This window comes from Mytilus edulis, chromosome 7 (genome assembly GCF_963676685.1).
Source record: "Mytilus edulis chromosome 7, xbMytEdul2.2, whole genome shotgun sequence".
Lineage (NCBI taxonomy): Eukaryota > Metazoa > Mollusca > Bivalvia > Mytilida > Mytilidae > Mytilus > Mytilus edulis.
The window spans coordinates 69,671,278-69,696,819 of record NC_092350.1 but is presented as its reverse complement, the minus strand read 5'-3'; the positions used below and the strand labels follow the sequence as shown (position 1 = coordinate 69,696,819).

Sequence of the window (25,542 nt, the reverse complement as noted above, 5' to 3'; positions counted from 1 at the left end):
GAAGATCATCTAACAAAAGATTGTACAAATTATTGGGTATGTAGGTCATTCGGAAAAAAAGGACACAAACAAAATGCATGTAACAAAGATACTTTCTCAAACGTACCTGAACAATCAGATAATAAAAACAATAAACAAAGCAATGAAACATGTGATGCAGATGATGAAACTTCCGAATCTGAAACTGGCACCGATACAACACAAATATCCGTTCAAACAAACAATGCTACAACATGTGCAAGTGCATCACCTACCGGACGCGAAGGTTCATCAGATGCTGAGCGTGAAGGTGTATCAACTATTGGATGTGAAGATGACAACGGACAGTCGCAATCTATTATTAATCCCGTAGCTTATCCACAAGAACGAAAAAAAAAACCAACAGTAAAATAAAATAGTGATCCAAGTCAAACTCAAAAGCTAGTAACTCATTTATGTCAGGTAATGACCAGAGCACACACGATTCAACCGAAAGTCTCAAACTCCATCTAAGCAAGCTGTCAATATTACATTTCTGAAGTCCGCAGTGACACCAATTGGGAAGCTTAACGACAACGAGTGATTCTACTGTCAAGGGGTCCAAAACAACTGATACCTAATTATATACATACATGTAATTATTTTATCTGTGTTTGTATAAGAATCCAAAACGATATGAATACTAATATTTTATTATATGTACATGTATTATCTATCCACATTTCAAAAATTAGCTGACCATTTATCTATAAGTCTTTTAATTTTATATCACTTAATTAAAAGTCTACATAAAACCAGCTACAAGTATCCTCCCTTATAAAAAAATTACATTTCTTTTGAAAGTATGTTTATATTCTCGTGTCCAGCAGTAAGCAGCATGTGCACAATTTCAAAAAGCTTTAGATCTTTTTTTATTATCATAATTTCTTGTGTCTTTTTCTGTCACTGGTTGCATAGCTACACAAGTACATTTACTTTACATTTATGTTTTCAAAAAGCTCTTCTGAAACATTCCTGCATAATTGTAATTGATAATTCAATATGTTTAATTAAAGCGGATATATATGGTATTATCATATGTGAATCCATACACCAAACCTCAAAAGGATAAAGCACATCTACAAAAATCAAAACAAAGTTATGTCACAGTTGAGATTGCGAAAAAAGGGGGCCCAGTGGTTGGAACCCTCTTTTTTGGTTGACAACCAATGCTTTTCTATTCTAACTAAAATGCCAAAGAATTGACTTCAGAAAAATCATTTAAAGCCTTAAAGTTTAAATTGCATAATTGCAAACAGTTATTGAAATTGGTGGGATAAAGGCAAAATCAGAAGGTACTAACAGAACTCAAAAGTATTGGTTGACATTTCAACAATTCGCGTTAGTTACAGACAGTCATTACATTCGACGGTGACACATTTTTTGATAAGGGGGAGAACAGGGTTTCAGTGCATACCACATGCACATGATTTGAACATGAAAAATTAAGTATTTAATTCAATTTTCGAACTGTAATATTTTTTTAGACAATGAAGTGATGAATGAATTATGTTAATCATGATTTTTTTCAAGAAAAATGCAGTATTGAAAATGGGAATTTAAAAGAATAATCTAACGTTGAGTTTCTAAAGTCGGTCAGTGATCATTATTTTTTAGGAGGCAGTTTAATTAGTTATCAAAGGTACCAGGATTATAATTTAGTACGTCAGACGCGCGTTTCGTCTACTTTAAGCCCGCCCTTAAGTGCTGAATTTTCATGAGTTATAGATCTCTTGGTGACTCTGGACTTTGGAAGGGTTGTTGTCTCTTTGAAACATCACCCGTTTTCATTCCCAATCCTTTGCTTATTGTTTTTAGAAGACAAGAGAGTTTTAACCACTTGTTTCCATGTGCACATGATTTATAGACATCTTGCGTTATGTTGTTTTGTGTAAACAGTAGAACTGTTTATTCATATCAATTTTTAGCCAACATGTCTTTGAACTAGGGCAATTCATCCATTTGTCATTTGTCTTTAATCTGCTGATTTGTCGGAGTAGTCTCCTTTCTTACATAGCATGTCATTTTAAAGGTGAGTGGTTTTTGGTATGAGTGACAACGAGACAACTCTCCATCCAAGTCATAATGTGTGCAAAATATACCATTATAGGTCGTACAGCCTTCAACACGTTGCTTTTGTTCACAGCAAACAGCAGCTATAGAAAGCCTCAAAATGACTAGTGTTAAACAATGCAAACAGGTATACCAATGGTGTAATCTAATATAAAAACGAGAAACTATAAACACCAATGCAATCGGTGTCACCTTTTCTTGAAATAATATCATAACATTTCAACATAGAAATATACATTATATTATAAACTAACTATCAATTGCAATGGCTTAACTCGATCAAAAAGAAATATCAAGAAAAACAAGTAAACATACACTGAACAAATGAATTTGATTAATGACACAACATAAACACAATCGTATATTCAAAATGAAGGATAATGTAGGACAGGGGTCATTAGGGATTAAACGTATCAGTACGTTAAACAGTTTAGTAGAATATACTACAGTTGTTTAATCCGTTACGTAAGTCAAATGTCACGGATCGATATACAAGTACGTACTACTACGTATGACTACAGCTACAACACAGAAATCCGTAGACCAATACAGATGAACTTTAATTATGCAAGATAGTATCCGTGGCTTATCCGGCGTCAATATATGAATGTGGGACCAATGCATATTCGACCGCCCTTGAGTATATATTGTAAATTTCTGAAGCGATCGAGTCTGTACTGAAATTCCCTACTATTTGATCATATTGTGCTCTAGTTGTGCTCATTAAACAGGTAAAACCCTGAATATCTGATCTGACGTGTAACTGAATTATAATATTTTTCACGTTGTGTGTATTAATTTAGAATTATCCAAACTAGACATTTTAAGTTATAAGTCATTAACAAACGACAATGTTAAACACATAGAATTGAACTAAAATATAACTGCCATTTTCCTGACTGTAATTTACTGTAACTAATTTGGTACCGGACATTTTGCGAAAACATGGGGATTGAACCTGGTTTTGTGGCTAGTCAATTCTCTATCTTTTATAGCAATGTTTTATATAACCCTAAAATGACAACATTACATGACAGAACTACAGTGCAAATAAATACAAGAACATACAGGACAGAGAAAGACACAAATAATCAATACAAGAATACATTTCAACATTATAGTAGTGATCAAACGTACCAGGAATAATTATTTAATACACTAAACGCGCATTTCATCTACATTTTAAGACCCAACAGTTACACCCAGATCAAAACAGTCAGAAAGCCAAACTAATAAAAAGTTAAATATCATTAATAACCCAAAATTCAAAAAGGTTGTGCTAAACACGGATACTCCTAGTTTTTGGTGGAGTTCGTGTTGTTTATTCTTTAGTTTTCTATGTTGTGTCATGTGTACTTTTGTTTGTCTGTTTGTCTTTTTTCAATTTTAGCCATGGCGTTGTCAGTTTGTTTTCGATTTATGAGTTTGACTGTCCCTTTGGTATCTTTCGTCCCTCTTTTGTGCAAAACACGGCTTAGGTTAAATATGCCTGGGATAAGAACATCCCTGGTATTTAGAACAATTCATAACCTTGCAAACAGCAAATTTATAAAAAAAAATGACCAGACCATTGATATTCATATCAACAGCGAAGTATAACCACAGAATAAAAAAATAACACGTTAAACAACCTAGGGCAGCACATAAAACAGCAAAACAGAACCACTCATTGTCTATCACACCACTAGATCGACGCAACAAAAGTGCCGTCACATGCAAATTTCCAAATAATTTATATATAAAATGTATATCAAGATAAAGTATGTGATGTATCTTATAACAATTACAATGTAATTTTATGATTAATTGTATTATCTAGCTATCTAGGTATGCTTCTGAATTTAACTGTGAAACAAACAAAAAATCCTGTACGTTTTATTGCTTTAAACTAGAATCCTACAATTGAACTTGGTGATTAATTATAGATTGAATAATTTACTTTAAATTCTCCCTCGCCCTGCTCGTCCGAATTTAAAGCATTTAATCTCTAATTCAATAGGCTATAAACAAGACAAACACAGATATAGGATTAGTTGCTCGCAGTAACATATTATTTTCTCTTGCGATACAATATTTTATTTTACTTTATTGTACATATTTCTTCGATTGAAACAATATAAAAACATATGAAATATAACATTGTTCCTCTTTCGCATCGTTTCTTTTTTCCCCAGCTAATACCTCCAATGCCTGTACGTACAATAAACATAGCAGCAACTGCACATATACCTATGTGACCAACTTCAATTCGACGTAACTGCGAGCACCTTCGATACTAATACATTTAAATCCCAAACTTTGTATAGTACCTTTAAACCCCACCCATAAAAACCGCCAAAACTTTCCTCGTGCCTCCTGCACCTTACATCAAACTTATAAATAATACATGCTGTTACAAAACCAGTATCCGAACTAGTTATACTAGTTCCCATCTATAAATAATACTACAAATAGCAAACGGGAAAAACCCTATTTCAAACGAAATAAAATACATTCAACATACGAATAAAAAAGATTGGAGCTACAACTTCAAACAATGAAACATTTAACAATATTAGATCAGAATTACAAATACAACATCATAACCAATTACATGCATGCTGGATATCAAAAACCGTGACACGTCTTATATCAATGCGAATTCACACTCAGGAAAACACTCATATTTCGAGAATAGATCATGTTCGGTAACATACCTTTATATGAGACGTTGTAAAATGTCCTTAGTTAATTTAGAGAAAGCCACATAGTATGGATCAACTAATGCGTGCAGCGTCCATAAAAGTTACGGTGTATCATTTATAATCTTTTCTCTTTATAACTTTGTTGGAGCAGTTTCTGCTAAAGGAGTATATTCCTGTATATGTGGTCCGTATAGTGCGAACATTTTCGAGCATAACTTATCAACTCAGATATGTTAACACCACATGACGGTTATGCTACTACTGACAAATGGGAACGTGATAATTGGGAAGTTGAAATCGTCCTGTTTGTCATAAATTTGACTGTGAAGTCTTCCACCTGTGTCAATATTGAAGAAAAGATGAAGGTATGAACAAGATGAAACAGTCATTCTAGTATTAGTTTTATTCCTTATTAATTTAAAGTTTACTGGGATATATGAGATGCAATTATTGGCTGGAATATTGATTATTCAGTACAAGGACATCATCAAAATATATAAAAGAAAAAAATTAAAGAATTTCGCAAGGTGTTTTCTTTTTGTCTTTTAGAAATTTATTGATGAACTCTGTCACATTCATTTTTGTCATGATAATGAAGTTTTAAATGAATTTAGCTCCAATATGGGTGCCCCTATATGCCTGATATCACACATGTTGTTCCTTGGCCAGTTATCTTCCAAAGGGAGTCTCAGATATCCCAAATTATCAATTGAACAGATATCATACCCAATTACATTTAGTGATCTCTTATGAATTGAGGTTGCAAACGTCATTAAACGTTTATAAGAAAATGAAATACAATAGGAAAAATATGAGACAATATTTTGCAGGTCAAACTGTGTTACACATGAATCTATAAAATATTTTTGAATGATTTGAATAAAAAACAAGCTAATTTCATTAAATTAAATTTCTTTTCTCAATTTATAGAAAATTATAACAAATTTCTTAAATGGCCATTTTCACTAATGCCCTGGACCTGTACGAGTTATAAGCATACAGTAGGGTACCTGATATTTCACCTAGTCCAACTTTACAATTGCCAAACTAAGAGATTCTCCACGAAGCATCGATTCCGGCGTATAAAATGTCATATTACACGCATGTCCTAGAACCGTACGAGTTTGTCACTCAGCATTGTGAATTGGTATTTTTTTTTGGCCAGCTTAATTTACCAAAGTTTGGCAACATTATTCCATGTCAAATATCTTTATATAAATGAAAGATGAAATGAAATGGCCATGCTTACGTAAAGAAACACCCAATGTGATATTGAATATAAATATTGTTTAAATATCAAAAATATTTACTCAATTTGCTTTCGTTTGAATTATCATGACGATAGACATATGCTTACTATCATATTTAAGTTGATTTTATTGTAACCTTCTGGTGACCCATCCTAACCAAACAAATGTAGCAAGAACTGAGAAGGACAGAAAGGCTAATAGATCGACGAAAATAAAATGTCCCTATGCTCTGATTGCAGGGCATACAAATGCAGATAGATATAAAAACATAAATGTGTGTATGCGTATGACTTAAGTAAAGCACCCACTCAATGTCGTCAATAAAATGGCGTTCAATGGGACTGTCTTTCAAGTGAGCAGTTTAGTCAGCTATTAAACCAGATTTAATCCACCATTTCTACATCATGAAATGTCTGTTACAAGTCAGGAATATGACATTTATTTTCTATTCATTTCATGTGTTCGAGCTTTTTGATTTTGCCACCTAATTCCGTTGTGTTTCTTTTTTGGTGTTAGGTTTTTGTGTTATTTCACTGCTTGTTATCGATTAGAAACCACATTTAGCGTGCCATGTGTGCAGTAAATCCGCCTCACGAAACCATGAAACTACTAGTAATTTATTATCGATGGTGTTTACAATCTTATCACATTTTTAAAATATGCTCAAAATAGCCATTGGTTTTCTCATCTGAATTGTTTTATATTCAACATCGAGACCTATAATATCTAAATATACGGTACGGATATTGTCACATCGTTGAAAGCGCTACAGTTGTCTATAATGGCTAAAATCCACTTTTGTTTGAACTTTGGTAGACAGTTGTCGCATTGACAATCATACAACATCTCCTTATTTTTAAGAGAGCCTAGGAATATCTGCTTTTGATCCATCAAGGCCAAAATAAATAAATAATAAACAATACAAAAAAAAAACGATTATAATTTTTTTTTTGGCGCCAAGAAGAAGAAATCTCCATTCATTAGAACATAATGGCAACCATATATACCACATATCTTTCTACGGACAAGTTTTCTAAAAAAAAAAATGACATAATAAAGATAAGTCTATATATAGTAACATACATATCATAAGATCATATGATTAAATTGAAATTAAATGCTTGGTCAACTAAATCAATCTAAAATTTACTAGAAAACTTATTCCAATTAATGGCATATACCGCCGCTACATCTGAATCAATCAAATATAGTTAAAATGATGGATGGCACACGTTGAGCAGGATCTGCTTACTCTTAAGAGACATCATATATCGTTCCTTTTTATGTTAATTACCTCTTTTTACCTTTTGTTTCAGATATCAATGTGACGGAGTGTTTTTAAAATATAGCATATTGTATATTGTATCGAAATTAATTTTCTTTTACGTGTTGTATACTGTTCCTTGTCTTTTGCTGTTATGGAGTTTCTCCCCCCGAATCTTATAACCAAAATAGTTATCAAAGGTACCAGGATTATAATTTGATATGACATCCTCGTGTTTCGTCTACATAAGACTCATCAGTGACGCCAGATCAAAATAGTCATAAAGCCAAGCAAGTATAAAGTTGAAGAGCATTGAGGACCCAAAATTCCAAAAGTGGTGCCAAATACGACTAAGGTAATATATTACTGGAATAAGAACATCCTTAGTCTTTTGAAAAGTTTTGTAACAGGAAATTTATAAAAAAATGACCAAATAATTGATATTTCTGTCAACACCGAAGTGCTGACTCCTGGGCTGGTGATTACCTCTGGGACGAAACGTCCACCAGCAGTGGTATCAATATGTTTGAAATTCGTAAAATTGCCTTTCGACACAGTTTCTATTTTTACAGACGCAAAATGCAACTGCTCACAAAAATATTACATGAAAGGATTCGTTTTTGTAATTGTCAGTTATCCTTAAAATAAGTTATATAATAAATGTCATAGATAACATACCAACAAATCACAGAACGTCACATCCGGTTACAAATGAAAAAGGGTTGAAAACAATGTTCCCTTGAATTTGACAGTTGTAGAAAAAATCCTACATTTGGGTCAGGATCCCTAATGGACCTTGAGATGAGGAACTCAGATGACGTAATTAAAAAAAATATTAGCCCGCCATACAATTGTGGATGCTGTGGTTTTAAAAATGGACATACATGAACAATAAGAACTGTTTTATAGAGCTGATGTGATGAGAAAAGAAATACGTAGATTTGACCTAAAATAAATGATAAGAAAGGACAATTTTTTTATTGAACTTTATGATCAGGGGAGAGTGACATTTTTAACCATCTCCCGGGATCCAGCAATTTGCGAAAAAAGTGATCTCACTTGCCACCCCGAAATTTTAACCAGACATGTATAAATGTATTAGCTTCGATATGAGCCATCATACATGTTCAAGTAAACGATATGGACTGAGCAACGAAGGAAAATGTTACCATTACCGCCTATGGAGAATTAATTGTAAATGTTGACCCATTTCATTGCAGGAAAATTTGCTAAAAGCATCATCATTTTTTTATATGGTGTTTCTGTAGAATATTTATGAAAGTTGAGGTTACATGATTAATCAAGCTAGTACACAAGGGAAAAAAAAGGCGAATGTTTGATTAGAAAACTTCCAGTGAAGGTTATTTTCAATTATGCAATGATGTTTTATATAAAATTTTGTCTTAAGTACTAGACAGGATAACACTTTGATAATGTCAAGTATTTCATTATTTGAAACAAAGATAAAATGTGCACATGGTTTAGAAAAGTGCAAATTTAACAAGGACTTATAGGAATAATGAATGGTTGTATAACACCTATATTCAAAACAAGTCTTTTATTATAAATGAAGTACCGTGATGTTTCTAATACCTCTTTTTTTTAAATTTTTTATGAGTGAGCAAAGACTCTTCAGAAATTAATGTATTTTTGCTTATGCTTTTCGTTATGTAGTGTGGATGCTTGGTACCGGGGTTTGATATTATCGCGCAAATGGAGATACACGCATAGGATTAGGCACAACCGTTCTTTATGCATGTTATGGTGTCATAAAGCAGATCAGAGACTAGACATCACATTCAGAATTTCTTCACGGCGGCCATCTTGAAATTAAAATTAAATTGAAATAAATTTTAATGCGCGTACTTGATTCTGATTGATTCGGTGTGATATTTACAAAAGGTATACAGTTTTCTAAAAACAACATTCCTAAAAGGTTGTTCATACTAACCATTGGAAATTCGCACATATATTGATGAACGTAATAACACGGATCGTCATCCCAGTTCCACGCAAGAGACGGAAGGTTCCATTTAATACGTCTGGATTCAAATTCCACACAGTCCTCGTTATCTATTACATCACCTGAAACAATGTGAAAATCAATGCGAAATAACATAATAACACAAACAAACAAAAATACAGAAGGCATTTTGTCAAATAACAAAATAAAAAGTTCAAACACATCAAACGAATGAGAGACAATTTGTATTATTCCTGTCTGGTTCAGGCATAATAGAAAATAATGATAAATAAAGACTGAATAGAAAGTCAAGATAAAAACAACTTAACAGAAACAAATATTTGATAAATAACGACTGCATGGAAACTCATAAAAAGTATCAATATAAAAAAAAAGATGTGGTATGATTGTCAATGAGACAACGCTCCACATGAGACCAAAAGACACAGAAATTATAGGTCGACGTACGGCCATCAACAATGAGCAAAGCCATTACCGCATAGTCAGATATAAAAGGCTCCGAAATGACAATGTAAAATAGTTCAAACTAGAAAACTAACGGTTGATTTAAGTACAAAAATGAACGACAAACAAATATATAACACATAAGCAAACGACAACTGAATTACAGGCTCCTGCCTTTGAACAGTTACCTACATACAGAATGTGGCGAGGGCACCTAAGGATTTTTGGTAGAGTTCGTGTTTTTTCGTCTTAGTCTATTATGTTGTGTTTGTTTTGAAAATAGTTTTTTGTCTTCGTTTTCATGGTATTGTCAGTTTATATTAGTTATGAGTTTGAAGCCTCCTTTTGGTATCTTAAGCCTCTTTCTAAAAACTCGACTCATTTTACATAGTTCACTTGCAGGAGTGTTCTAACTACATACAAACTGCACCACTATTTTAGTAGAGGTACGAATCGGAGTGTTCTAATTACATACAAACTGCACCAGTGATTCAGTAGAGGGACGAGCAGAAGTGTTTTAATTACATACAAACTGCACCAGTGTTTCAGTAGAGGGACGAGCAGGAGTGTTCTAATTACATATAAACTGCACCAGTGTTTCAGTAGAGGGACGAGCAGAAGTGTTTTAATTACATACAAACTGCACCAGTGTTTCAGTAGAGGGACGAGCAGGAGTGTTCTTATTACATACAAACTGCACCAGTGTTTCAGTAGAGGGACGAGCAGGAGTGTTCTAATTGCATATATACTGCACCAGTGTTTCAGTAGAGGGAGGAGCAGGAGTGTTCTACTTGTATATGTTCCAGACCGTATGAGTATTTGGACCGTACGCGTACGGTCTGGACCGTATGCGTATATTTTCAAAATACGCATACGGTCGAACCGTACGCGTACGGTCTGACTAATATGAAGAAGTCACGTTTATCAGATACAAATGTATATAACAGATCAACATAGCTTACATCTCAAATTAATGTAGAAAGTTCAATAGTAATTGAAATAATACAAAATAATGTTATAACTATTTTAAAAAATCACGTTTATTTAATCTGTTAATCTCCTGTATTTAGCATGTCAGTAATTCATATATTGAAGCCAAGTATGCTAATTAAAATTGAAGTTATCGGAAGTAAACTTAGAGTGGGAGGACAATCGTTTTAGAATATTAAGGAACTTTACAAAAAAAAAATGCAAAGCAACGTGCATGAACAAATTATGTTACTGTAAAAAAAATATGACGTTCTTTGTGGAAGTCAGTGTCACCTTGAGTACCAAAATAGGAATCACGGATATAAAAATAAACACATATTTAATTTCAATTGTTCGCTTAATCATTTCATCCATATACATGTAATAAAATCAATTTGTATAACTAAAAATAATGATTTTGATAAAAATTTGTTTAAATTTAACAAATATGATCCCAAAACATCAGCTGGACCGTACGCGTATACTCATACGGTCCGACCGTACGCGTATGGTCGGACCGTACGCGTACAGTCCAAATGCTCATATGGTCTGGACCATATATAAACAGCACCAGTGTTTCAGTAGAAGGACTAGCAGGAGTGTTCTAATTGCATATAAACTGCACCAGTGTATATATACTGAACCAGTGTATCAGTAGAGGGACGAGCAGGAGTGTTCTAATTACATATAAACAGCACCAGTGTTTCAGTAGAGGGACGAGCAGAAGTGTTTTAATTACATACAAACTGCACCAGTGTTTCAGTAGAGGGACGAGCAGGAGTGTTCTAATTGCATACAAACTGCACCAGTGTTTCAGTAGAGGGAGGAGCAGGAGTGTTCTACTTGCATATCAACAGCACCAGTGTTTCAGTAGAATGACTAGCAGAAGTGTTCTTATTGCATATAAACTTCACCAGTGTTTCAGTAGAGGGACGAGCAGGAGTGTTCTACTTGCATATAAAGTGAACCATTGTTTCAGTAGAGGGACGTGCAGGAGTATTCTACTTACACATAAACTGAACCAGTGTATCAGTATAGGCACGAGCAGGAGTGTTCTACTTACATATTATCTGCATCAGTGTTTCAGTAGAGGACCTCTTCTTTTTGTAATCTTTGATCTTTAAATAACAAAATATTCGTCCAATCTGTTTTATAGCTGTTATGTCATTTTCCCGCTGGGAATTTTGAACTGAGTGTGAATTTGCACGATGGATGATGCATGTATGGTAGTACACGCAACCGGCCTGTTCCTTGTTGACTTTTCGATTCTCTCAGTGTTTGTTTGATTCCTATATATTTCGTGTTGCTCATGTTATTACAAACTCAGTAGATATTCATAAATAATCATAAAATTGTGAATCCAAATGGGGAATGTTTCAAAGAGACAACAACCCCACAAAAGAGACCATTACAGTCATAATTTACTACCTAATAACTATCTAAAAAGGAAACACTTACGTTTTCCAAATGGGAGAGTATCCAATGTAAAAGCACCACCAGCATCAACAAATTCAAAATTCTCGTCACTTGTACGACTATAAAGACCTGTCCATATATCCTTATGGTTTTCTAAAAAAAGAATCGGATTGTTAACACTGTCATTTTGTTTGTGTCTTTAAATGTTTGATTATGAGTGATAATTTTAAACTGCTCGAGGTAATTTATTTTAATACAACAGTAAAAAGTAAAATCACCAAAAAAACTGAACTGCTTGGAAAATTCAAAAGGAAAGTCCATTATAAAATGCTGAAATCAAAAGCTCAAACACATCAGACGAATGGACAACAATTGTCATATTTCTGACTTGGTACAGGCATGTTCTTATGTGAAAAAGGTGGATTGCATCTGGTTTGATAGCTAGCTTAACCTCTCACTTGTATCACAGTCGCATCAAATTCCTTTATATTAACAACGATGCGTGATCAAAACAAACAGACAAAACAGTTAGAAATGTAAATGGATAAAAGATCCTTCGGTGAGTTATTATACAGATTGAAATAAGTGTATAAGTTGTCTGAACTTAGAGGGTGGAAAGTTGGTCGGACGTTGTTATGGTAGATCCAATTGTTACAAAAAAATACCCACCCTTTTCCGCGAAGATTAATTTAATTTCAAACATATTAAGTAATTGCGCGTCCAATACTGTTTTTTCCAGATTCTTGAGTTTTTTCATCATACTGCAACATTAACATTGTCATTAGCCTAGATATTCAACTTCCAGTTTCAAATCAAGATTTTTGAAATGCCTTGTTGCTCTGAGTTGGAAGTAGGATACCATACATTCGACGATATGAACTGAAACATTTATAGTAGTATAATTGCATCTTCCATTAATTATTTAAGCTCCTTTGAAGTTCTTACAGTTGTCCTACTATTTTTAAGAAAAGGTTATCTAAATATCCATCTGCTATATTAAAGAACTATTGCCCACTGCCAATAAAACAATAATTGTCTCGATACATGTTATTTAAAAGATAACCATTTAAAACGGATACAGAACCATCTACACGCTTACTTATAACAAGAAATAATGGATGTGTTTGTCAATGGATATTCGTTTTCTGTTTAATTACAACGAAGCACTTAACATTGCACAATAACAAACTACTTAATAACTCATTACTTACTGAAACCCGTCGTACTCTTAACTGCAATAGCTTCTGCTTCGGTATTTGGCGCCCATAGGTAGGCACCTTTCATCCTACATATATTCTAAAATTGCAAAACAAGACACAGTTTCAATATCTACATGGATATCATTATTATAGTTAACACACCATTAAACATTATGTTTTTTGTAGCAGTTCAGTATTTCTGTTGTTCCGGTGTATCCCTCTTATAGTTGTTGTGTTTTGTTTTCTCTTAATCAATATAGCACTAATGGCAACCGTTAATAACTTTTGATTTCATTTACTTGATGCCTTCAAAATAGAAAACACAATCAATAATAATGCAGCACGACGGGTGCAACATATCGAGCAGTTTTTTTCAACCCTTTCGGAGTATATGAGATTACCTCCAGTATTTTATGGGGTTTAGGTAGCATTGTTTTTATTTTTCATATATTAAGTTTTATAAGCTTTTGTTTGCTTGTATTTTTTTTTCTATTTTAGCCATTGTATTTTCAAATTATTTTCGATTTCTGAGTTTGTTCCTTAGACATGGAAGTGTTTTAGAATTTGTTAGTACCTCCATCAATTCTCGTCGTGTAAATAAGTGTGGGATTAGATTTTATGATTTTTTAAATATAACAAGGCTAATACTAGTGTAAAGGTTATCTCCTCTATCTTGTTTTGTTTTACTTTGGATTCATCATTTTTGCTATCTATAATATATACATGTTTTAACGATGGTACAAACACAACGCAATAACAAATGAAAGTCGTTGAAACGAATGCAAATATGCTTCAATTAGTATTCACTGTTTTGCAATAGATTGTAAATTTTTTTTGAACCATCTTGAATAATCTTAGATTGAACCTACTCTGATAAGGTGTTGATGTCTATTCTTTTGTTGTGTTTTACGACAGACATTCTGGGTTGAATTTTCCTTGAAGTTCAGTTTTTTGGTGATTTTATTTTTATCTAATTTGATGTCAGATAAAATATACTCACCAAAGCATTAGTCCAGTTCTGCTTATCGTCTCCACCGAAGAAGTAACAGTTAGTACTAGCTGCTAAGTTATTTGAAATGATGTATCCTTCAGGGCAACTAGTTGGAACACATGGTGGTACTATTAATACGACACAATGTGAGTTGATTATTATTTGATACACATGGTGGTACTGGTGCTATGACACAATATGAGTTAATCATTAATTGGAACACATGGTACTATTAATACGACACTATTAGTTGGAACACATGACACTATCAATATGACACAATATGAGTTCATTATTAGCTGGAACACATGAAACTTTTAATAGGACACAATATAAGTTGATGATTAGTTGGAACACATGAAACTATTAAAATATGACACAATATAAGTTGATGATTAGTTGGAACACATGGTATTAGTATATATAAAATAAGTACACAACATTTTAATTATTTGTTTTAAATTTTAAGCGTCGGACTATTGGACCGCGGTGAAATTTTTTATCCACAAACGTCATCATATTTCGTGCAATTTCAAATGCAGCAACGGGATTGGCTAATTTAGAGAATGCCGCAGGTGTTGCAACTTTGAGTTTTACCTCTTGTATCTATGGTTTTATTATTGCAGAACGTAGCCTTTCCATTCAGAATATATGTAAGTAAACATTCCAAATGACTTTATTTTCAGAAACATATATCTGTAACAAACACAAACTTCTAGCTACTTCTTTACAAGCAGAACCCAGTTCAATGAAAGTCCAAACTATGGACTGGCTTCTGGCGCTTCACAAAACACCTTACAAATATAAATTTATTTCATCTTCACAAGCCATTGTTTCAGTACTAAATTGTCTATTCTCCTTATTAGTACACTTAGTACAATCAAAAACCTGATAATAAATAGTTCAAATAAGGCCTTTGTAAATAGTGGAATTAATTACTTTGGGAGTATAAAAAAATCGTTGAAAGTACTTGAGAAATTGCATGCATATATTGGTGATTTTGTATCTGTTCAAACTTTAGATTTTTCTACCCTATATACCACTTTGCCTCATATTGGTATTAAGAAAAAAGTTCTCATCCCTAATTAATTGGGCATTTAAATGTCAGATTGCGAATACATATGTTCAAAACAAAATAACTATGTCAATTGGACATGCTTTGATACTAAATGTATTTATATCAGCGTTATCGATATGTGTATTAAGTAATATATATATTTTTTTAGACTTAATTAATAAAAATGAAGTGACGTAAGTTTATTTATCTCATTATTTGTTCAAGAGTAGTGATTTGGTCCAGCTGAAAATGGTCAAAAATTAACATTTCAGAAGCTGTCAAAAGTTTTCTAGATCCCCTTAACATAACTGTTAAAATTGTCCATATTTTGAATTAGAGCAGATGAAATTTTCAATCATTTTGATATAATTTATCCCATAACTTGTACAACATACTGTAAACATATTATTGAGAAAGAGAAGGTCAGCTGTGGTCTCGAACCATGAGATTGGTCATAAGAATCACATAAAAAATCTGTCATGCAGGCAAAACTGCAGAAATTAGAAATTAACGTTCTACAATTTAATTATATTCTTTTGGTGTATCCTTCATGATGACTCAAATTTAATTTTCAAGCAAGTGTATACATTATCGGCCATGTTTTTCCATAAAAAAAAGTAAAACCTAGTGTATAATATCGCCATTGTTTGAGCACCTTAATAATTTTGTTATAGTCTGTTGTTAACATAATTTGATAAATGGTGTCAAATATATACGTTTAATTCAAAGACAATAATATATTGCTTTTGATAGCATATTTACCTGACGATATCGGGATATGGGTATTTAGTCGGATTTCAACATGTACTTGTGATTTGTTTACAAACCGGTATTGATAAAAATAAACAAACACATGTCGAAATGTTCAGGACTTTTAAATCTGTTTTTGGGTTAGCATACGATTTTTATTGCGTCTTACACTTTGAGAAGAAAATAATCTGTAACTACTTTATTAAAATATTATGTAAAAACGTTAATTAATAGGTTTGAGGGTCAAATGACTCGAGCATTTTTCTGCAGAAGTTTCAAAAAATTTCAAAGAAATATTTTATACAGTGGGTTAGCTTTCATTAGTCTTTACTATCCTTTAGCTTAACAACTTTCGGTTATATTTATAATTTAGAATCTTCATTAAAGGTAGAGCACGAATGCACAGTTAATTAATAATACTGATGTGTCATTCGTATGCAAAAGTGACATTCCTTAGTATCATGTGCCAATTAAAAAAACGTTATGCGAGTATTGTCTCCCTTTAACAAGTTCATTATTTTATAATTAAGTATAGGTTTCTGATATGATTTTGAATAATTACAAAATGTATAAATTCAGTATATTTCAGTTTTTGGTATTGGTGTATCAAAAACATTGATGTACGAATATAATTTCATAAATTTGAAACGTTTAAAATGATAACATACCAATAAAAAGAACAGTTTATCATTTTTGAAAATACTATACATGTAAATGAAAGTCGAATTATCTATCTTCCCTTCATGATAGATTGAGTGGGAAATTAGCCAGAGTTATCTAATATTAATCCCAAAGATGGACTAGCAAGCAAATTGTAATTGTGGCTTATTTAACGGTTAAACAGTTTTCCACTATAAACGAATGTTACTTTATACAAATATAAGGACTTTGTTAGCTAAATCTACAAATTTTATTAGATATTATGATTTTTTATTATACCAGATTAATATGCTACTTTTTATATTTTTTAATTTTATTTAACAACATGCTCTTGTGCCTATGTTTCATTTTTGAATAGAAGGGACAAGCACTATCGATCATGCTTTATTTGTTTTCTTACATTTACAACATGGTCCTCCATTGCAACATCTTCCTTTTTTGATCCACTCTTTACCAAACGCATTATCGCAAGTCAGACCTTTCCGTCCACATCTCCCATTTGAAGCAAGACAATTTCGAGTAAGTCCTAAAGAGTAAAGTTCTTAAATACAATGTGACATTATGAACTCCAATCTCTGCATTATACAATAAGAAAAAAAGCATTTATTAGGAAAATAACCTGATTTATTCATACTCTTAAAGTTAAATTCTTCATTGCAGTAATGAGTTTATGGAAAGTAAAATAGGTTCATATCAATTGGAAACCAAACCTCTTATAATAACATAATTTTATTTTTAAACGTGAGGTGAATGTTTCATATAATAGATTTAATTCAAAGAAACATTAAATAAAGTTATTTATATTTTTTACTCGAATTTAAATTAAGGAAGCATTCATTGTCCTAGATTCAGTCTGACCCATATCGAGATACCGGTAACTAAATAAAGGCAACAGTAGTATAAAGTAAAATCATAAAAATACTGAAATCTGAGGTAAATTCAAAACGGAAAATTCGAATTTCAAAATTAATGGCAAAATCAATGAAAAAAACGCATCAAATGAAGGACAACAACTGTCATATTCCAGACTTGATACAAGGATTTTCATACATGAAACATTAAGAATACTTACTTGCGCCAGTAGAAACATGAATTGTGCAGAGGATTATTACCATCAAGCAACAAAATTTCATCATGATACTGTAATACTAAAACGGAAATTTGTAAACATTGATGATATTTTCAAGGTTATTAAGAGGGGAATTGTCACTCAGTAACATGTGCTTTTTTACTTGAATGCACTAAAAGATAAATATTGACTGTTAGCTTCAGGTTTCTAAAATATGCTAATATATAAGTTCGAAGTAACCATAAAGAGCCAAACAGACATGTTTAGTTTTTCAAAAAGACAGCTTATGCTTGAAGATGGAGTTGATTTAGATTTTGAACTGTTTACAGGGATCTCAAGAACAGTTCTATATGTTGTTGCTGAAATTTGAATTTGACTTTTCGTTCAACTAAATATTACTCAATGCTTAAAACAAATGCATTGAAATTTTTTTTTCTGTCCGCTTTATTATTAAAAAAATAAGTTCTGATGTAATTTTTTAGGAGTATTTCAAAATCACTTTTTCCTGCGTTCTCTTCAATGTACCTACTTTTGTTCATGTATGTCAGTCATAGAGTATTTTATTCTTATTTATATGTTTGATATACGTTTAAGAATTCTAATGTAAAAAGTATAATCACAAAATTACTCAACTCAGAGGAATATCTAATCGAAAAGTCCATAATCACATGGGAAAATCAAATGACATCAAATTTGACTTATGTTCATTTCGGATTCTTTAATAGCTGACTATACGGTATGGATTTGTTTTTGTGGTGGATAATGTTGGTGGATAGAATCATTGGCAATCGCACCATATCTTCTTATTTCAATATAAATACTTGTAAACAATCAAATAAATCATGGAACGTTCAGAAAACAATGCATCGTCTACTAAGGTGTAAAAAGGAAAGAGAAAAAATACCAAATCCGCTTTCTATACAATCCAATGAAACCAGATAACATCAGTACATAAACCAAAATACAATGAAATCAAATAAAATAAAGAAACTTTAGATTTGACAACAACAGTGAATAATACGGTGAAGTAAAAGAGAGGCGAAACACATAGATCGAAAATTGCCATTGCCAAAATTGAAACAGACAAACACAAATAATAGTACACATGACAAAAAAACAAAGAAAACGATAGACTAAGCAACACGAACTCCACCATAAACTCAGGGTGTTTTCAGGTGCTCCGGGAGGGTAAGCAGATCCTGCTTTTCATGTGGCACACGTCGTGTTGCTTATGTTATTACAATACCGGTAAATAGTCTACTTCGGTAGGTCACATTTATGAAAAGGGAAGGGGATTGTAGTTCCGACGTGAGAAACATTTCCGATCTTATCTGGGAAACGGTTATTCCATAATGGTCAACCTATTCATGATGGCGTCCGTAAAGTTTACGAAGGGATAAATTCATCTTCACCATTTTGAACTCTTCGGTTAATAGCTTTCTTGTGAGCATCAACCCTCTATTAATGAAATCATGATAGCAAATACAAACACGGGTATATTATATCAATTGGGAGATATATACTCCGTATGCAGCGACTGCAGGAATGTTGCTATCTAGAAATGAATAATTCACAATTGGGGAACTGAAATCCTCTCGTTTGTCGTAACATTTTGTAAGTCAAGATATGAGGTCGATTTAACTGTATCTGTTGTATTCTTTATCTCTAGTTCGATGGGATAGATGCGTTCAACATAGTCACAAATTTTAAAATCAATTAGTGAGAGATCATTATCTTTACTGTGGAAAGTAAAGTCAAGGGATATTGCTTACTTCTTATCTTTCTCCCTATGTATATTAGTAAAGAAACAAGTCGTCAAGAAGACAAATGGAAGAGGAGAACAATTTGTTCCAATGGGAATGCTGACAGTCTGATCAAAAACATGTCCACCAAACGTAACAAATATGTTGTTTATCAAGAAATCAAGCGTCTTGATAATTTCAGTTTAAGTAAATGTTTTGTTGAATCAGAGTGATCCTGTACTAAGTAGGATGTATCCTTCCTTAAGAATAGATACTTGTATCTACATTGGTCACACAAGCAAAACCAACTCTTTCAGCTTGTCCTTTAGTTTGGAATTGGTAAGAACAAAAGTCAAATCGTTTATTACTACTGCAAAATGAAAGGGTCGTAGATTGTATGTACCAGATCTTTAAGTATCTGCTTAACGCCACCTCTAGAATAGGCAGTTTCACAATAACTTTGAAGCCCGGTTTTGATTACTGATAAAACAGATGTTATCAATTTAGAAAAAGGTTTCGTGGAGGACTTGGAAGACCAGAAATATTCCGTTGTTTGTAAGGACATTTAAGTTGTTAAGGTTTCAATACAGTGATGGAAGATCCAGTTCTTCGTCTTTGGTTGAAATTCCAAAAGAACATAGAACAAACCTATGATTATCCAGGATTTCCTCTGTGTTAAATGTCGAAAGGGTGTAAATAAAGGCAACAGTAGTATACCGCTTTTGGAAATGCATAAATAGATTGAGATAAAAACAAAGATACAGATGTATACCATCAATTTAAATAAAGTATCAATTGTGTCAAACAACTTAATTTCATTGACAAACAACAAAAGCTGACATTTTCAGGTCAGCCGGATTTTTATTATTAAGAAAATAAATACACTTACCACACTCTGTGATAGCAGACCTAATGATAATAAGATAACTTTTTAAACGAAGTGGCTACTTAAATAACACGGGAAAATAATGTATTCAATCGAGGAGTGCTGTACATGCTGTAGGTGTGAACAAATCATTAGCGACATATGTTGTTTTGCTTTGTTCGATTTTACTAATGATGCAAACATTGTTAAGGCGTGCAACATCTTTCATCTTAAGTTAAACATTTGTGCTTCTAAAATATATTTCACATTCAGCTAATTATTGCCTTGACGTGTAGTCTTTCAAACCAGAAAAAAAAAGCAATTATAAATTATATATTCAATATCTATAAAATCTGGACACAATTGTAACTGATTTTACGCATCAACCATGCAAAACTGAACATTACACTTTATCATGTAAATATATATAGCCTCATTGTAAACCAATAATATTTCTAGGCGCCATATTTCTATGTCATTAGGGGCGGATACAGCCATTTAAAAAAGGGGGGTTCCCAACCCAGCTAGAATAAAGTGGGGGTTCCAACTATATGCTCCCATTCAAATGCATTGATCGTCCAAAAAGGGGGGGGGGGTTCCAACCCCCGGAACCCTCCCCCTGGATCCGCCAATGGTCAGGACGGATCGTATGATAAAGATGACACCAACTTTGGACACAATGTATACCATATCTAAAAGTTTTGTCCACATCAATTTAGCGTGCCATTATTTCCTCTCTGTATCAATAATAATGAACCGTCACTAAAATGACTTTTTAAGTCAGTAGTTCGTGACGGTTTTTTTTTTAAACAAAACTATTCAACAGCATCATCCAACACTCACATGACTGATTCATATACTTTATTTGAAAAGTACATCATGTACATGTATGATAAGTTTTCTTCTTGGAATAGTAAATGTATACTGTTAATATCATTTGAAGAAGGCAAAGAAAATTGATTGATTTTGTCTGTAGCCTAACGTCCAGGGGCAAATGTTTCATTCATATTCAGATCGAGTATATTTTTCTGACGTAACGGTTCCAGACTCTTAGATATCATTTATAATCCTTAATAACTTATTGATAAGATGGCCGTGCAAATGTACATAGTTTTTTTTACGTTAAACCACACTTTTTTCATTAATATCCAATAATTCATCCATTGTACAATTTTCGTTTGAACATTTGTCAAAACAGAATCTTAAATCATGAATGTAAATCCAAGGCAAACAAGTAAATTACGAATTAAATGCAGTTATTTTTAGGAAGAGACTGTTAAAAACGGGGAACGAAGCAACGTCAACAACGATGTTTATATGCAATCATATCAAAATATTTCTCCGATGAGTTGGATAACCTTTCTATCCACTTTGTAATATGTTCCATTTAAATATAAACCTGCAGAAGTCTCTATCAAAATGTGGTAACCTCTGAAACTGACAAATATAGAATGTTATTGACACCCATCTGTACTTGAGATTTAAAAGTATGTTCTCTGCGCCCCATGTTACATGTATGTTTTAGTGTAACCCTTAAGTGTTATGGAATTGTGAATGTTTATATTTATATGATTATTTTTTTTCAGGTTCTACAAGAATACGTCAAGCCGAAGATTTGTGTCGGAGAGGGAGGACATCGTTCTCTTGAGGATGGCATATCTTCTTAAGATACGTAAGTTTAGGCAACAGGGTCGTCATATTGTATATATAGATGAGACTTGGTTGAACACTAATCATGTAGTAAAGGGTGACTGGCTGGATGTTCCCAGCACGTCCATGTCTGTCTTTGAGCCCCACTGTAAAGGTACCCATCGGAAAGTACCTTCTGACAAGGGTACTAGATTGATAATCTTAGATGTTGGCTCCTTTCAACAAGGCCTAATCCCCGGATGTCGTCTTATATTTGAGTCGAAAACCAACAGCTCTGATTATCATGACGAGATGAATAAGGAGCACTTTACAGAGTGGTTTAGAGAATCACTTCTCCCTAAACTGCCTCCTCGGTCTGTAATCATAATGGATAATTCTCCGTATCACAGCCACTTAGATCCTGACTCAAGGGTACCAAAGACAGAGAAGAGCATTGTACAGTATGATAAGAAAATGAAAAAGGCCGAGCTGCTTGATTTAGTGAAGCAAACAAACCAAAACATAGGTATATAATAAATGACCTTGCATCAGCTAATGGCCATGAGATTTTACGCACACCTCCTTATCATTGTGAGCTCAATCCCACCGAAATGGTTTGGTCTTACTTAAGAGGCAACGTAGCTAGATTTAATTCTAGTTGCAAGAAAAAAGACATTATCAAGCTTTTTGAGGAGGCCAAGTCCCATATCGATGCGGAGTGGTGGGCTTCATTTGAGACTCACGTGGAAATGGAGTTTGAGGAAAAGCTCAGGAAACTTGATGGCATCAGAGACGAAGACGTCGATCCAGTGGTGATTGACATGACGGACGATGACAGCCAAGACAGCCAAAGGACAATTTCTTACATGTTTTCAGAATGGGAGGAGGAGGGGAATGACGTTGAAAATGACAATGACTTTGAGGACACCGTCTCTGATACCATCAATGATGCTGATGAGATTTTGTGTGTCTTTTACCTCTGTTCCTGTTTAAAGGATAAAATCTTTGAGTAAAAATGGTCTGAATCGTGCTTTGAAATCAATCTATTTTGTCTTCGACTTCGAACCGGTTGGGCACAAGTCAGAAAATGTTGGATACTTGAATTCCCTGCTTTCACCTCTTACATAAACAAGACCAGTCTAAATGTGTTTTTATTTTTCAATTTATGGCATGAAATTTACAAAAGGGCACGTTTTACGTTATAACTGCATCAGTTGAATTTGTAAATACTTAAAGTATTCTAGGAACAACAAAACATACAAGTGAAGCCTTGTTTTTTTTAGAACTAGAAAAAATATGCAAATCTTTTGTTTAGGAATTAATTGACCAAGCTGCATGATTCAGGTGCAACTGAACATAACTGAATTATGTTCACTGCTATGGAAAAATTTTATTCATTAAATTTTAATTCCCAAGTCATTAATTTAAGTCACTAACACATCTTTTTGTCATCTCATAATTGATGATCAAGGTATGAATTGGTAAACAGGAATTGGTTTTTTTTTTGTGCGTTATGCATCAAATTAGACTTGAAATAATCCTGATTTTTAACTAATTAAACACTTGCTTTCATTACACATATTGTTATCATCACCTTCCTCAAACCATATCCTTATGAATGTGAGTTTAAAGAAATACCAGTGTATCATACACAAGTGAAGGCAACAGTAGTATTCCGCTGTTAAAAAAAAGTCATAAATTGATTGAGAAAAAAAGTCCAGGTTACAAAATAAAAAAACTAGGGGAAAACGTTAACTATGAGGGAAAAACAACGAAACAATATAATACTGAAGTTCAACAAAAATACCAAAAAACCAACACTGCGATGCACCATAAAATGTTCATATTTTTTTACAATTGACTCCACTGAAATAATGTACCATTGCATTGATGTATAAGGTGTCAGAACTAGGTTAGACCTACATACATGTATAAACTAATTTTATCTAACAATGGTTGAGTCACTGTTTGCTAAATGATCTAGGTGGTGCAACTACTGCATCGCTGACCTTTCAACACTGACCATAACGTTGTGAAGTTTAATCCCTCACGTGACATCTGCACTCGTCTCTGATTTTAATTGACTAGGATTATCAGTTTCTCAACCGAATGTCAATGGTTGACAGCCACAAAATAAAAAAGATAGTGCTGAAAGTGACTTGAATAACCATCAATCAACCAAACACATTATGTAGAGACTTTTTTTAAACAACGACCCGAAAAAGCGTAACTTTGAGTACAATTGTGTTCACATTTTGTAGATATCAAAATAATATACAATTTATTAATGTCTTTCAAGAAATACAAATGTAAAACAAAAGATGAAAGATGTCGCACGCCAAACCCATTTTGCATATATTTTAAAAATTGAACAAACCTACACAACATATGTCACTAATAATTGTTTCACACCTACAGCATTCTTCGATTACATCTTTACAGGTAAAATTCACTGATGTGAAATATATCTGAAAAAAAAAACAAATGCAAAACAAAAGATGAAAGATGTCGCATGCCAAACCCATTTTGCATATATTTTAAAAATTGAACAAACCTACACAACATATGTCACTAATAATTGTTTCACACCTACAGCATTCTTCGGTTACATCTTTAACTGTATGTTTGGAACGCCATAACGGTCTTATAGTGTAAATAATTAATGTGCTGCATAGCTTTGATTTTGTCCTGTCATTTCATCTTTATGTTACGTACAGATGCCTTTATTTCTGACAGTTCATCTTTGTGTTATGTCAAATTAATTAATGGTTTGGTCAATCAATGTGATATGTCATTTTCAAACTTTGTTGTGTGCTATAGGCAATACATTAAAATGTAACGTAATTTGTGAATACCTCCAAATTTTATGATTAACCACTTTTACTTTCTTTCATATGTTGTGTGTATTCTACCTCCAATTCAGTTGATAATTGCATCTTGCCTCAGATGTGATTGTTGTGCTAAATTTTCGAAACGTTTTGTTCTGATACATCTTACTTAAATGAAATCTTCATAATATTATAGTCTAACGACTTTAGTTTATACATATGTATCTCCAGTGAAAAACATAATACATAATGGTATAGTTCATATGCGTTGGAACAATTGGTAATCTCTGTTAGAATTTATTACGTTATGTGCAAATGCCTTTTAAATGTTTTACATGTGTATGTCCAAACACCCAATAGATTAGTTGCAAACACTTATAACCTTTTATATACAAAATGTTAAATTATGCATTAAAGATACTATTTTGGAATACTGTCTGTCAGGTGATATGGAAGATCTTCCTTCTGTTGATTTGTCATGTTATGATCAAACATTTTTTGAATGTTGAAAATGAAGATTAGATCTTTTTACATAATTTACAGCATAAATAAATGCAAGGAGGAAAAGACTTTCACGCTGAAATTACAAATAATATTCTACATTTACTATGTTGTTTCTTGTGTACTATTATTTGTCTGTTTGTCTTTTC

At 32.8% G+C, this 25,542-nt stretch overlaps 1 protein-coding gene and 1 pseudogene across 1 annotated transcript; one reads left to right on the top strand and one right to left on the bottom strand.

The window, feature by feature from the left end:
• Positions 1-6,951: 6,951 nt before the first annotated feature.
• On the bottom strand, positions 6,952-20,628 carry LOC139483607 (perlucin-like protein). Its single transcript, XM_071267602.1, has 8 exons — positions 20,460-20,628; positions 17,832-17,907; positions 17,160-17,285; positions 14,302-14,420; positions 13,314-13,398; positions 12,145-12,255; positions 9,241-9,374; positions 6,952-7,058 (listed from the first exon to the last, which is right to left on the bottom strand). Exons 2-8 carry the CDS (start codon positions 17,893-17,895, stop codon positions 7,044-7,046), a joined length of 654 nt encoding a protein of 217 aa, XP_071123703.1. The 5' UTR covers positions 17,896-17,907; positions 20,460-20,628; the 3' UTR covers positions 6,952-7,043.
• Positions 20,629-21,093: 465 nt separating this feature from the next.
• On the top strand, positions 21,094-23,077 carry LOC139483372 (uncharacterized; annotated as a pseudogene).
• Positions 23,078-25,542: the final 2,465 nt, after the last annotated feature.